Below are 12,578 nucleotides of genomic sequence, written 5' to 3' on the forward strand. Positions count from 1 at the left end.
TATATTCTTGAAACGAACAAAAACCATAGAACAAGTAAAAAAAAGTGACCCAACTCCCTTTCCCCAGCTCATTCTCCGCCACTGGTGTGCACGGCAATGTTGATAATTGCAGAATTCCATTTTTTTTTTAATGCTGTTGTCTGCATAGGAAATATTGCCTGTATTATTGTCTGTTGCATGGTAAAATGTAAAGCAAGGGTCATTTCTTTCTTCTTTACAGTGCTGTTAAAAGTTCCGTCTTCGACAGTTGCGTTATCTTTAAAATGCTGGGATTTTTCTCTTCCACCACCTGTTGCTCGAACTTCCAGCCGGTCTCCTTGTTTTTACGATGCAGCTGGCGCCAGTGTTTTGTCTAGCGTCTGCAAAGCTCTTGCTTGCCGATAACAGCGATGACTCATCCAGCGCGAAGGCAAAAGTTATTGTTTTGAATCTCGCAAAGCTGTTTTGATTTGATGATAACGAAAATCGATCTCCAGAAAGGAAAACAAGAGTTAAAATAACTTCATGTTCAGCACCTTCTGATAAGCAAATCTGTAAATTTAATTTGCATCCGCTTTTTCTCAGAACCATTCATGTGGAGGAAAAAAAAAAAGAAGAGAGTTCAATGTAGGAATGGTCGCTGAGACCGATTAAAAAGACATTATTCAAGGCGAAAACGTTTGGAGGGGTGGGTGTTTGACATCGAGAATACTCCTAAATCCAACATTAAATCGTCGATTAATGTGAGAGTAAATATTTTGATATGTGAAAATGCGCAGTTTCATAAAGCTTGTTTTCGGTTCATTTTATGCTGATGGGCTAATCGGGACTAATTATACAGTTTCAAGTGAAATTCAATTCCAAACCCGAATGATTATTGACTGCCACGCTGTTTAATGACGTGTCCTAGAATACGCATTGGGTGAAAACAGATCGCAGGTTGCACGTTTCCTTTTTCACGCTGGATTACAATGCAAGTCAAGGAAGGAGTTTCGACTTCTCCCTTGAATGGGGTAGGAGGGTGAATGAAGTTGGTTGAAGCAAAGAAAAGTGACTTTTTTTACGATGTATTTTACACAGACGAACCAGAACGAAAATTACAGCCCTGCCTTCATTTTTTTGTCTGGTACCTAGAGAGGTTGTGTTGTTTCTCCTGAGAGATCTAATCTTACCAGTTAATCTTGTAACAGACAATGCTCCAGTAAACCTGTATAAAATCCAACATTCATTCTGCCCGATTATCTCCAGACTTTTTCTGGCACCAGTCTGACTGGTGTCAAGATTCTTCGAGTTTCGCTTGCAATAAGCGAGACACTGTTTTCCTTTCCATTGGTCTCAGTGCAAACGGGTTTCTCATGAACTAGAATTGAAAGAATTTCCTGGAAAAGCAACGACTGTGCACAATTGAAACAAAGTAACATTATTTTAAATGCTCGTTTGTGAAAACTTTTTCAAGTTCTATTTTCCTTCTGAGAACACGCATCCTGTGCATAACAGGTTGTATAACTACCAGGATAAATGGTGTTACCATCTCCTAGGCATCTTTGTGTCCGTTTGAGCTCCCTTTAAGCTGAAAATTGGTGCAAATTCCAATAACGACCCTTTTCCCGAGAACTGTGAAAGGTCGTTGAATCGAGAGTTGACTGTAATTAACATATCTCTCTGAGGACTAAAGTATCCTTACCCAAGTTAAAAGCTGGAGTTGTAAAGGAGCACTCAGCACAAATAAGAACAAAACACAGAACGCACAGTGCTACAGAGGATTATTCTGACTGTATGTGCAGATGCCAGGGTCTCACTGAATTGCAGAAATAAAGTGAGGTTGACATTTCAGAGCTCACAGGAAAGTCATCCCTCATACCGGGGGGGGGGGGGGGGGGGTGTCAGAGTAGCAGGTGAGCGAAGGTGCAAATTCTTTAGCAATATATTCAATAACATTTCTATTTTTTCTCATAATAAAATGGTGCATTCTGTATTATACACCCCCACCCCAACCCCATACAGTGAAACCCAAACTTTGCATTTTCCTGTTTTATACATACATTCAATCTTCATGGTCCCAGTATGCGTTACCCCCACACCCCCTATACGCCTTCATGGCGTGGTGCTATGCACAGGGGAACACTTTACCTTTTTTTTTTTTTACCTTTTGGTCCCAGTATGGCAAAATGATATACAATTTTCTTCAATTTTACATTTTCCTGCATTGCAAATTTTTCCCAGCTTCATCCCCTCAAAAACGTAAAATCGAGGTTCCACTGTAATTAGTTGTGTGCCATCACACATTATTTATTTCACAGACTGATTGACCAAATGTGGTTACTTGCTCTTCATTATTTTCCCACTTACCTGTTTCACTTCATCATCTGAAAAGGATAACACTTTTGCCCATGTGGTTTTCTGCAACACTTGCACTTCCTTTTCTGAAGGAATAGCAAAGTATCTTCCATTCGGCTGCCAAGAACATCTTCCAAGCAATTTGGCTAAAAAGAAATCACTGCATTTTGGCAAATGATTCCAGGTCTTAATGCAGGAGCCATCTTTTACACTCCACACTCGCACCGAACCATCACAACTTGACGATATCTGAATATAAATATAAGAACAATTAACACTGAACAACTTAACTATTTTTCATAGATTCTGCACGATTGTAAATAATTCTTGTCTATTTTTACTTAAAAGACATTAAATTGCATGCATAAATTGCAATGACTGGTAGAAAAAATTGAAATATCACCTAGGAAAAAAGTAAATATAAGGCATGCTAAATTGAAACCAGTTATAGACATTGCTATCTGTGTATTCATGCAAGTTTACAGATGCAAAATAAGACAGATGATGCTGGATCCAAGAGTTTAATTGTTGTCCCAATCAGTGAAATTGTACCCTCCATGGGAATCAAACCTGCAACTCGCTGATAGCATGCCAACAACCATAAACGTTAGACTACTTCAGCTCATTTGCATTATCATTTAAGCGCTCGTCGCTATGTCAGAATAAATTTCAGAAAAAATGCAAGTATCAAGGTGAAAACATTCCTACCTCTTAAGATGTCCAGACTGCTAAGAAAATACAAAATACATGAATCAATCAAGTTTGTTTCTATGCACATAAAAAATACTAATTCCATGTAACTTGTGAAAAAAATGTCATTATTCTATTAACCTCAACCATTCACAATTGGGTGTTTATTTTGGTCCTGGATTAGCTCACATAAAAGTAAAATCAGATGTAGTGAACAGCCAGTGTAGATGAACAATGTTAATTCTTTTTAAGACACTGTGTAATATTTACATAGATGATTTCCACTCATGCATTAGCGATAGTTATAGGACATTTGAAGGATTCACTGCAAGACACACCTACACCTAGCTTTAGTGTCCTAAATTTTGGTAACTTACCACAAACTCTTCCTTTGGATCAAGTGCTACACCTAGTACTGCTGCTGAATGGCCTGTCAGAATTTTGTCCTCATAGGTTTCCACATTGGTAACATGTATATTCATATCACTGTTGAAAAAGAAAAATTTAAGCATTCTTCATCAAAAATATTGATGGATTTAGTTTATTTTACTTCGCGTTTTGTGCCTCTTGGCTAATTTGTGAAGATGGGGATGAGTGATGTGATGAATGGACATTAACAAACAACCAAGCCCAAGCGGGATTTGAACCTGGGACCCTTGGCGTTGCAGCACAATGTGCTAACCACTCGGCCACAGGGTCCGGCATTAATCCAAAATAAAAGCATACATGGCTATGACATGCAATATGGGGGAGGAGTAAACATATATTGCAAAACAATATTAAAAGTTACATAATAAAAGCTAAGAGTAGACTTGTTTTGGTTTATTTTACATCCCATTTCTGCCACTTAGGGCTAATAGGGAAGATGAGGATGAATTGTGATAAAATGAGATGGATGAGGGGACAATCACAAATACATATGGACAGTACACAAGTCCCATGGAGGATTACACTGGCCATGAGTCCAGATGCCAGAGCCTAGCAAGTCTGCAAAATGCAGTCCAGGGTGCACTATGTGGAAGGTAGGTTGACATTTGAGTGTCCTCAGCTAAGAGTGGAATTCAATATTTAATGGGCATGGCTGTTTGTGAGTGTCCATTCATCAATTTCGACATATCATCACTCATCCCCATCTTCACAATTAGCCAAAAGTGGCACAAAAGAAAAGTAAAATAAAGCAAATCAATAAATCAATATTTAATGAGAAAAAGTAACTTAGTTCAAACTTGTTAATACGTACAAGGGTTATCTTCTGAGTCATGGGAACTTCTTTTAACTCTCTCTCTCTCTCTACTAAAAACAGCAACACTGAAACTGGAAAGCAGGTGGTGTGAACTTCAAAATGGCCCTACCTGATGATATATATGTACAGTTTTCCAGAATTCTTTGAAGGTGGACATATGTAAAGTTGAGCAGTGTTTCTTCTATGTGAAGACAGCAGATCTCTGCTTCAGAAATGCATGGGGCTACCAGGTCAAGCTAGAGGAATTATCAAATGTTTGTGTTTCGTCATACCAAACGGCAATAAGGTAGGATGGGGTCTTGAAATATGGATGGGAATCATTTACCTATATCTTAATCCAAGCAGATGTTGCATGCTCATTCACACAAACATATTGGTGGATGTAACAGAGCAGTTTACAGGACAATATCAGAAATTGTATCCTGTGTGTTATTTACATTTTGTATTCGAACTCTGGTGGTGGTATTCCCCATTTCTGCATTTGTTCTATGTGCATTATAATTAAATCACAATTTCAATGTGTTTTTGCTTCAATTCTGCCAGTACTGCACCCACATCCCATCTAGTGGTGGATTTAAGAAGTACATACCACTGGCTTTCAAATGTAAGAACTAGATTTCCAGTGTTGCAGTATTTTAGTAGGAAACAAAGATAGGTACCAATACTTATAGAACAACCCACATATAAACTTGTAGAATTTATTTTTGTGTTAAAAAAGAGATTCTAATTTCATGAAATGTACATCAATATCTTTACAATATTTTACTATTTCACTTTAATTACATGATAATGCTCGTTTTGAATACTTTACATCTTGATAATTCCCTTTAATATAAATTTGCACAATACACATGTAGAATTTCTCACCTCTGTGCACTTACCAGGAAGCTGATACCACGATCTGTCCACTTTTCCCCACACAAATGTCAGTAACCGGAGCTGTAAACCTTGTTATAATGCCATCCTGCTCTGCACCAGGGAAAGTATAAGCTTGAACATTATTGTTGTCTGTGCCCACAAAAAACCTTTTCTTCTAAAACAGAAAAAAGTTTGTGTTACACATGTTTATGTCATAAAATGTCACAAGTGTAAACTGGATACTTATTAATACCCAAATGAATAAAATACTATGTTTAATAATTTAAATAGCAGTAAATTGTAGTTAAATTATTTGAGTTTAGCCTGCTTCTTAAATATTGTTCAAATTTATATGTCGAAAATAAAGGATGAGACATAAATGGGCTCTTTTAAATGCAACAAAACTAATACAATGTTTCATAAAAAAAACATAAAAAACGGCAACTACATCCTTCAACATTGTCATTTGCAAAATATGCAGTCACGTTCATATTTTGGAAAATTTCGTCCTACAGGTGACCACCATTTCGTCATTCACACTTAGACAATCTGCGATGGAAATCATCCATGACACGTTCCAAAATCTGCAACATGTCGGTTTCTGTTTTAATGCACTTCCCGTAACTTCAAAGTTATTCACCCACATCCTGATTTCATTGGGCGATGGAATAAGAAATAAGATCATGTCTACCGAGATTAAAATAATGTCAATATTCTTGTCTCAGAGGCAACAGTCACCATTTTTATTAAACGCCCTCACGGCTACGGCATGTTGAGCTCCGCTTGAGCAATCCATGTCTGTAAATGGCATACATTGCTGACCCAAATGACAATCAATAAGTGTTACCAACAGCATTACAGAAACTCTCCCAACAAAAACAAAAAGACCCATTTTTATGCCACACCCTGTCCTGTACGTTTTGGACTTACATGAAAAGCTATAGCTATAGCTTTTTCACCAACACACTGTGACACAGGATCATCATCTTCTAATCCCTCCCATATTCGAATATCACCATCAGAACCACAAGTCAAAATATGCCTGAAAAAAAAAAAATCAAAATGAATTTCGTAAGTAAACAAACAAATTAATCTTGATTTACAGGAACACACTCACACTAAAAGATGTCCCTTTGTTCGTAAAAAAAATTAAAAAAAAGTCTGGTATCAGATTCTCAGAACACAAAACCAGAGATCTTCAATTAACATATTTGAAAACATTTTATGTACAGAGTTTCTCAATATTACTAACTTTGAGAAGTTTAAATACAATCTCAGGTAACATGTAAATCCTATTCCTAATTTCATGGACTTTCGACAATTACCACATTTAGCAGCACATTTGAACATTTAAATTCTTTTGACCGTGTGTCTACAGCTTACAAGCATCTACGGAAGAGATGGAAAGGGGTTATGTCTATGCTAAAATTGTTGAAAATATATATAGTTCTCACACTATCTTTACACAATGATCCCAGCTTTCTCTTCTTCTTTTTTGAGTGCATACAACTGTTTTTTATGAACAACAAATTGTGAAAGTAGATAGAGATAGGAGGTTTCTTAGATGATGTAGACTATACTTTTGGATGGATCAAATATCTCACCTATTTGTGGTTTCCATGCCCTGAAACAAATTTATGTTACATAAAACTTCAAAATAGATTCAGCGTAATTTTGAAGGAGATATAGTTTGGCAAAGGACCCCATTTTTTTTTCTTTGCAATAAAAAAGCCTATCTCTGCATGAGGTGGACTTAAAAAAACAGCTCATCCCATACTAACTCCATGTGGGGAATTCCACGAAAAGTGGTCCTACTCCATGTAAATAACAAAACGAATCAATCTGAAAATTATTATTGCTTTTAATTGGATTGAGGTTTAATGTTGTGAATGCATATAATATGCATATTTCACCAACAAAAATTACTAACATCTGTAACCTATATGCTTCACAGGCAAACAAAGACTAACTTTGCTACATTTTTAAACCATCACACACATAACACATTTTAGTTATGGCTTTTCATGGATTCAGGCTATGTCATCATATTCAGGGTTTTTCATTTGTTAGCAGACACCACAAAGCATTTTATAATTATATGATATCAGTTCATTATGAATATTTTAACGCAATTTTATAAAATATTATCATCAAATTATGTGTAAAATGTCACACACATAACGCTGGAATGTTCCGATTATGTTTTGCAATCTTCAAGTGTTCTCTATAAAATGTCACTGCTATTGCAGTTCATGATTTACGAAAGAATTGAAAAGTAAGCTGTATATGATCTACTTCAATTCTTATTGTATCTGGTGGAGACAGCAGATGCTGTGGCGTTCGAGACCATGCTGTAGGGTCAATTCTGTATTATCATTTAAGGAGGTGAATTTTATATGAGTGGGTACTACTTTACTATAGGGGTGACACATATAAATAATTAATTTTGCACTTTTTTACATTGCTAACATACTATTCTGGAATGCGGAATATTTCTTTACGTGAATTAATGAATTTCTAACGAAAATAATGTCTATTTCTTACATTTACGAGTACTTACTGTTACTCGTTATTTCGATTCTGTAACACACATTATGGCGATAGTGTACTGGTTCATCGCACGTTGAGTGCTTTTTGTCGATTTATGCAGTGTTGCAAGCTTGTTTACCTGATAATACCTACTTTCGTGCCCAGATTTGAAATTATGCTAATACCTCGCAAACCATTGACGTTAGCCTCATAAACCATTGACGTTAGCCTCATAAACCATTGACGTTAGCCCCAAAAACCATTCACGTTAGCCCCAAAAACAATTTTCCGTAAGGTTACGTTAGGTAAGGTTAGGCAAGCATAGTTAAAAAAAAAGTACAAAAACAAATAAAAATACTCGACACGTCATGTTATAGTGAAAACACGGCAAGTTTGAAACACTGACTACGGGGTTCACGTCATCTAACACACGGAACATTGTGCTCTCGTGCAGAAAGCAAATGGCGGCAGCAGAAACAGCATGTCGGACAGAGATTTTCGCAGAAAACAACATGCATTTGCATTAAAATGGATCAAAACTACATTCACGAACTTCCACAATGCTACAGAAAATGATTTGCGTAAGTACTTTCTCCTGTAAAAAGTAAGAAATTCGTCACCCCTATAGTAAAGTGTTACCAAAATTTGGTGTCGTGGTAATATCAGGAATATATTTATTTCCTTGTGAAACATTTCCATTCCGAAAACTAACGCCTTATTTTCGCTTATTTTGCAATTTCTAGATTGCAATTCTACAACTTTTAACTTCAGATTCTTGAAAATCGGAGAGGGGTCCGGTCATCTTAAGTCGTTCCTATTTCACATATAATTTAATTTCAGTCACAGTAATTTATGTTAATTATTATAAGGGCGTTGAAATAACATGATAATTTCAGATTTAAGCAGTATGTTTTGAAGGGGTATCAATATTATGGGAAAAAAAATAAGATTTCTTTGTTCCCTCCCTGGAAAAAATTCTGCGGACGCCCATGCTAAATCATCAACCACTTAAATACATTTCCGCGTCAAAATTCGAAGGTGGACATTTACATATCGCACCCGGAATATATCAATTCTACCCAACTTACCTTCCATCATCTGTGTAACATAAATCCGTATGGCCTTCGGAATGAGCATATCGTAGAGGTTTATGGTCCCCAGACATTTTCAGAACGTAAAAATCAATAAATAATGTGATTAATGACAGAAATAAGTGTACACCTTTAAATGTAACGCAGCATTTTTTTAAAAAAAAATCTAGCAAATTAGTGATTACAAGAATTCTGTGATTTTCTATGTGCACTAATGTTAAAGACTGTACGTCAAAAACTAATTTCGTAACTGTTCTTCAAAAATATATATCATAATTTCAAGTAACGCACAATATGGGATACCACCACCACCTTTAATAGAAGATTGTTATTTTCCCGCCTTATTAATTTGCTGCATCTGTAGCAGCCAACAGCTATTTAAATTTTGTGTGAAGTAAAACTCAAGTGATGTATCACACAGTTTCTCTCTCTTTGATGTCATTAGATGCCCCACACTTCGGGTTCAGTGTTCATACAGAAAATATTCAGACCTCTTGTGCCAACCATAAATTACATGACAATGCAATGGAAAAGATTTTTTGTTCTGATTTGACATTGCATTTAATACTTTTCTACACTACACGATTCTACATTCAACTGTTATTGGTCATCGCTGTTTCTGAACGACGTTGCTGACTTCAACTGTCTCTCAACATTTCACCATATACAGAGGACGATAGCACCGGCATTGAGTTAAGTTATACTGGACACAGCATATTTGTCGTAGTTGGAAACAAAAATAATTGAATATGTCATGTTTCTTGTTTTAATTTGAATTAATGTTTGCCGTTTCAATTTTTGTGCTCGTGTGGTCCCCTGTGCTTAGAGTCGACGAGCGATATGACAGCGGCTGACCTTAACAAGTCCGCGCAGAGAGAGAGGGAGATACATTTCCGCTGTTGCCACCTACTCACTGTTCGAGGTTCTCGCCAGCTCTTTCAAAATAAAAAACAATGGCTTACATTCGAACAATTGTAAATTGCCACTGCACGGCTATTATTGCAACAATCGATACCAATCCTGCACGAGTATTACCAGAAAGCTTTAGACAATCGTATTATGCTGTAAATTAAACGTGTAGAATTTTGAAAGTAAGTGAAAGAAATTAAATATTTTATTGACCATTATTGTATAGAGAAAAAGTTCTCTTGTGAGCCGATTTTTATTAAATTAGATTTGAAATAACTTCCAGTGAGAAAGTTACAAAGAAAACTCCAAATTTTAAGTTCGTATAATATTTACAGCGATATGTTATTTGGTTACTGAGAAAACGAGAGAAGAACTTGATTCATTCTTTCGCGGCGCGGCAAAAGCAACTTCGTTTGCCGCAGATACCATGCGTCGGTCTTGTGGCACTCGTAATAACAAAACAACTGTCTGGCATGCATAACATGAACTGAAAAGAAAAATTAAAATGCAATTTACTTACATAACGCTCATTCCGTACTGCTGTCAACCTCGTCACTTGATTCAAGTTCTTCGGAATCCGTGTCTTGCAAATTTATAATGACCTTCTCGATGATATCGTCTCTGACTATTTCACGCTGGAAGTCATCTTCTTGTATTTTCTCTGCGTGAGCCACACAATCTGCCCACTCGGAAACACCTATTCTGTCTATTGCTTCGTGAGTCAGTTTCTGTACGTTGGCAATTTTGAAAGTCTTGTTCTTGTCAGCTACGTACCCCTTCACCTGGGCCCAAATCATTTCAATCGGGTTGTACTGACAATGATAAGGTGGGAGACGAACAACTCTGTGACCATATTGCTTGTGACTTGCTATTATATCGATTTCGTAACTTTTGTGAATTGGTGTATGATGTTTCACCAACTGCAACAATTCTGCTCGGGTTTGCGTGCTTGTGTGGGGAATGTTCTTGTTACAGAGCCATGCCATAATATGCGCCTTCCTTGTGTTCGAACAAGGCGTTTTATCCACTTGCAAGGAATGTATGCTCGCGTTGTCCATTACAATCACGGATTCGGGGGCGAGAAATGGCAAGAACTGCTCGCAAAACCACTTTCGAAACACGGCAGACGTCATTTCTGAATGATAGTCAGTACTGTTTGTTTTGGAGCGGAAAACCAATTTACTTTGGGGCACAAAGCCTGTAGCAGCTGAACCCGCATGACACACTATAAGACGAGCACCTTTTCCTAATGGCACCTTTAACCCACCAGAACCATCACTCATTCTCCAGCAGCTCGTCTTCGTGTGATTCTGGTTGACCCAGGTTTCATCTAAACAGTATATATTTGCAGTACCAGCTTTCCTGATTTCGTGCATGGTTCTGAGGAAGATCACTCTCGCAGCTACAACATCACCCCTCTCCATTAAAAATTTCCTCCCGTCGTTGCCTTTCCTATATCTGAACCCCATGTTTTTCAAAATTTTTAACACTGACCACGTACTGCCTGCAAACCCGATAGCTTCCTTCAATTTAGCCCTAAGTTTCACTGCAGTAGGAAATTCGCCATTTGCGTACATATCAAATATAATATTACGCAATACCCCCTTATCAAAATCGTCCAAGTGCGTAACATTCTTTCGTCGATTACGACGTTTGCCAGGCGAGCGAAAAGAAACCGACCCTGTATCACCAATCGACGACCTGGCTTCCTTCGCAATCGTCTGAACTGTACGCAGACCTATCCCACATGCAGCCGCTGTACGCCCCTGACATTTGGCAACACTGCTCCCTGACGAACACGAGGCACTGTCTGCACTGCGAGATTCACTTTGGAAGAACTGATAAACTTTGTACACCATATCTCGCGCTTGTTTGTGTAGAACACGACGCTTAGGTGTTTCTGTAGCCATCTTGCACACGTATATTGACAAATTTTTGTGATCACACTGAAGAAACACGAACAGTCACAACGAAAACCAAACCGATTCTTGCCGCTCGAAAAACAAAAGAACGACATCGCGCGTTTTCCACGGCAGTCTCCACCGCCTCCTTTTGCTACTGCGCATCGAGGCTTGTTCAAGGTCAGCCGCTTTCATATAGCTCTGCGACTCTAGCACCAGGCCATAAAGGCGTATAGGGGGTGTGGGGGTAACGCCGCACACTTTCTTGGGCCGTGTCCGGATTGGCAAACGCTCCGTACCGTTCTCTCCCGTTGTTCTCGCGTGCCGTCGAAGTCACGACCAAGTCGTCCGAATCTGCATGTCCCCTTGTAGTATGGTTGTCACTTTTCCCGCCAGGTGTCAGCCCGAACTTCACCCACCGCGCTCTGGAGCGCAGGCACACCGCACGGAATCAGAAGGCAGACGCCAAACAAACATCACAATGATTTCCACCTATTTACTACTCATATTAAAAATGTAACATCCTATTTCATCATTTATAATTCTTCTACATTCAGTATTATCGGTAAAATGTTAAAGTATCACTGAGTTTTACATCGCCTAATCAGTAAATGTTGTCTGTACAAAGTGAAAGTTAGAATATGGCTGCCAAGCGCAGGGTCACAGCGAGTTCAAGCGTGCATGGCCGCGTCCGAATCGGCAGCAGATGTCACCTAGAGCACCGTTCCATCCGGGGACTGAGGCAACCTCCGTTGTCCGAATTCGCGGCAGACGTGGAGTCGGAGGGGAGAGCTGAGATGAGCGACAGATGCACGCTTGAACTCGCTGTGACCCTGCGCTTGGCAGCCATATTCTAACTTTCACTTTGTGCAGACAGCATTTACTGATTAGACGATGTAAAACTCAGTGATACTTTAACATTTTATCGATAATACTGAATGTAGAAAAATTGTAAATGATGAAATAGCATGTTACATTTTTAAAATGAGTAGTAAATAGGTGGAAATCATTGAGATGTTTGTTTGGCGTCTGCCTTCTGCT

General features: G+C 38.1%; 2 protein-coding genes across 3 annotated transcripts in view; both read right to left on the bottom strand.

Annotated features, from left to right (window-relative positions):
- Ctf4 (Chromosome transmission fidelity 4) overlaps positions 1 to 9,290 on the bottom strand; it is a 32,955-nt gene extending 23,665 nt beyond the window's left edge. Inside the window, exons 1-5 of one of the 2 annotated variants that reach the window (XM_083111392.1) lie at positions 8,725 to 9,290; positions 6,038 to 6,149; positions 5,131 to 5,282; positions 3,384 to 3,492; positions 2,329 to 2,565 (exon numbers count right to left, since the gene is read on the bottom strand). In XM_083111392.1, the coding sequence (XP_082967518.1) occupies positions 2,329 to 2,565; positions 3,384 to 3,492; positions 5,131 to 5,282; positions 6,038 to 6,149; positions 8,725 to 8,801 (687 nt within the window). In that variant the 5' untranslated portion in view covers positions 8,802 to 9,290. The remainder of the gene's footprint in view (positions 1 to 2,328; positions 2,566 to 3,383; positions 3,493 to 5,130; positions 5,283 to 6,037; positions 6,150 to 8,724) is intronic. The other variant, XM_083111391.1, reaches the window with a different exon arrangement.
- An 873-nt stretch (positions 9,291 to 10,163) lies between these two features.
- LOC145978720 (uncharacterized) lies at positions 10,164 to 10,919 on the bottom strand. The gene has a single exon (XM_083111526.1). It carries the CDS (start codon positions 10,917 to 10,919, stop codon positions 10,164 to 10,166), a length of 756 nt encoding a protein of 251 aa, XP_082967652.1.
- Positions 10,920 to 12,578: the final 1,659 nt, after the last annotated feature.

The sequence above is a fragment of the Lepisma saccharinum genome, chromosome 25, assembly GCF_977018435.1.
Source record: "Lepisma saccharinum chromosome 25, izLepSacc3.1, whole genome shotgun sequence".
NCBI lineage: Eukaryota > Metazoa > Arthropoda > Insecta > Zygentoma > Lepismatidae > Lepisma > Lepisma saccharinum.

Coding starts and splice junctions, on each gene's coding strand:
- LOC145978720 (XM_083111526.1), bottom strand. CDS start 10,919: ATGAGTGATGGTTCTGGTGGGTTAAAGGTGCCATTAGGAAAAGGTGCT.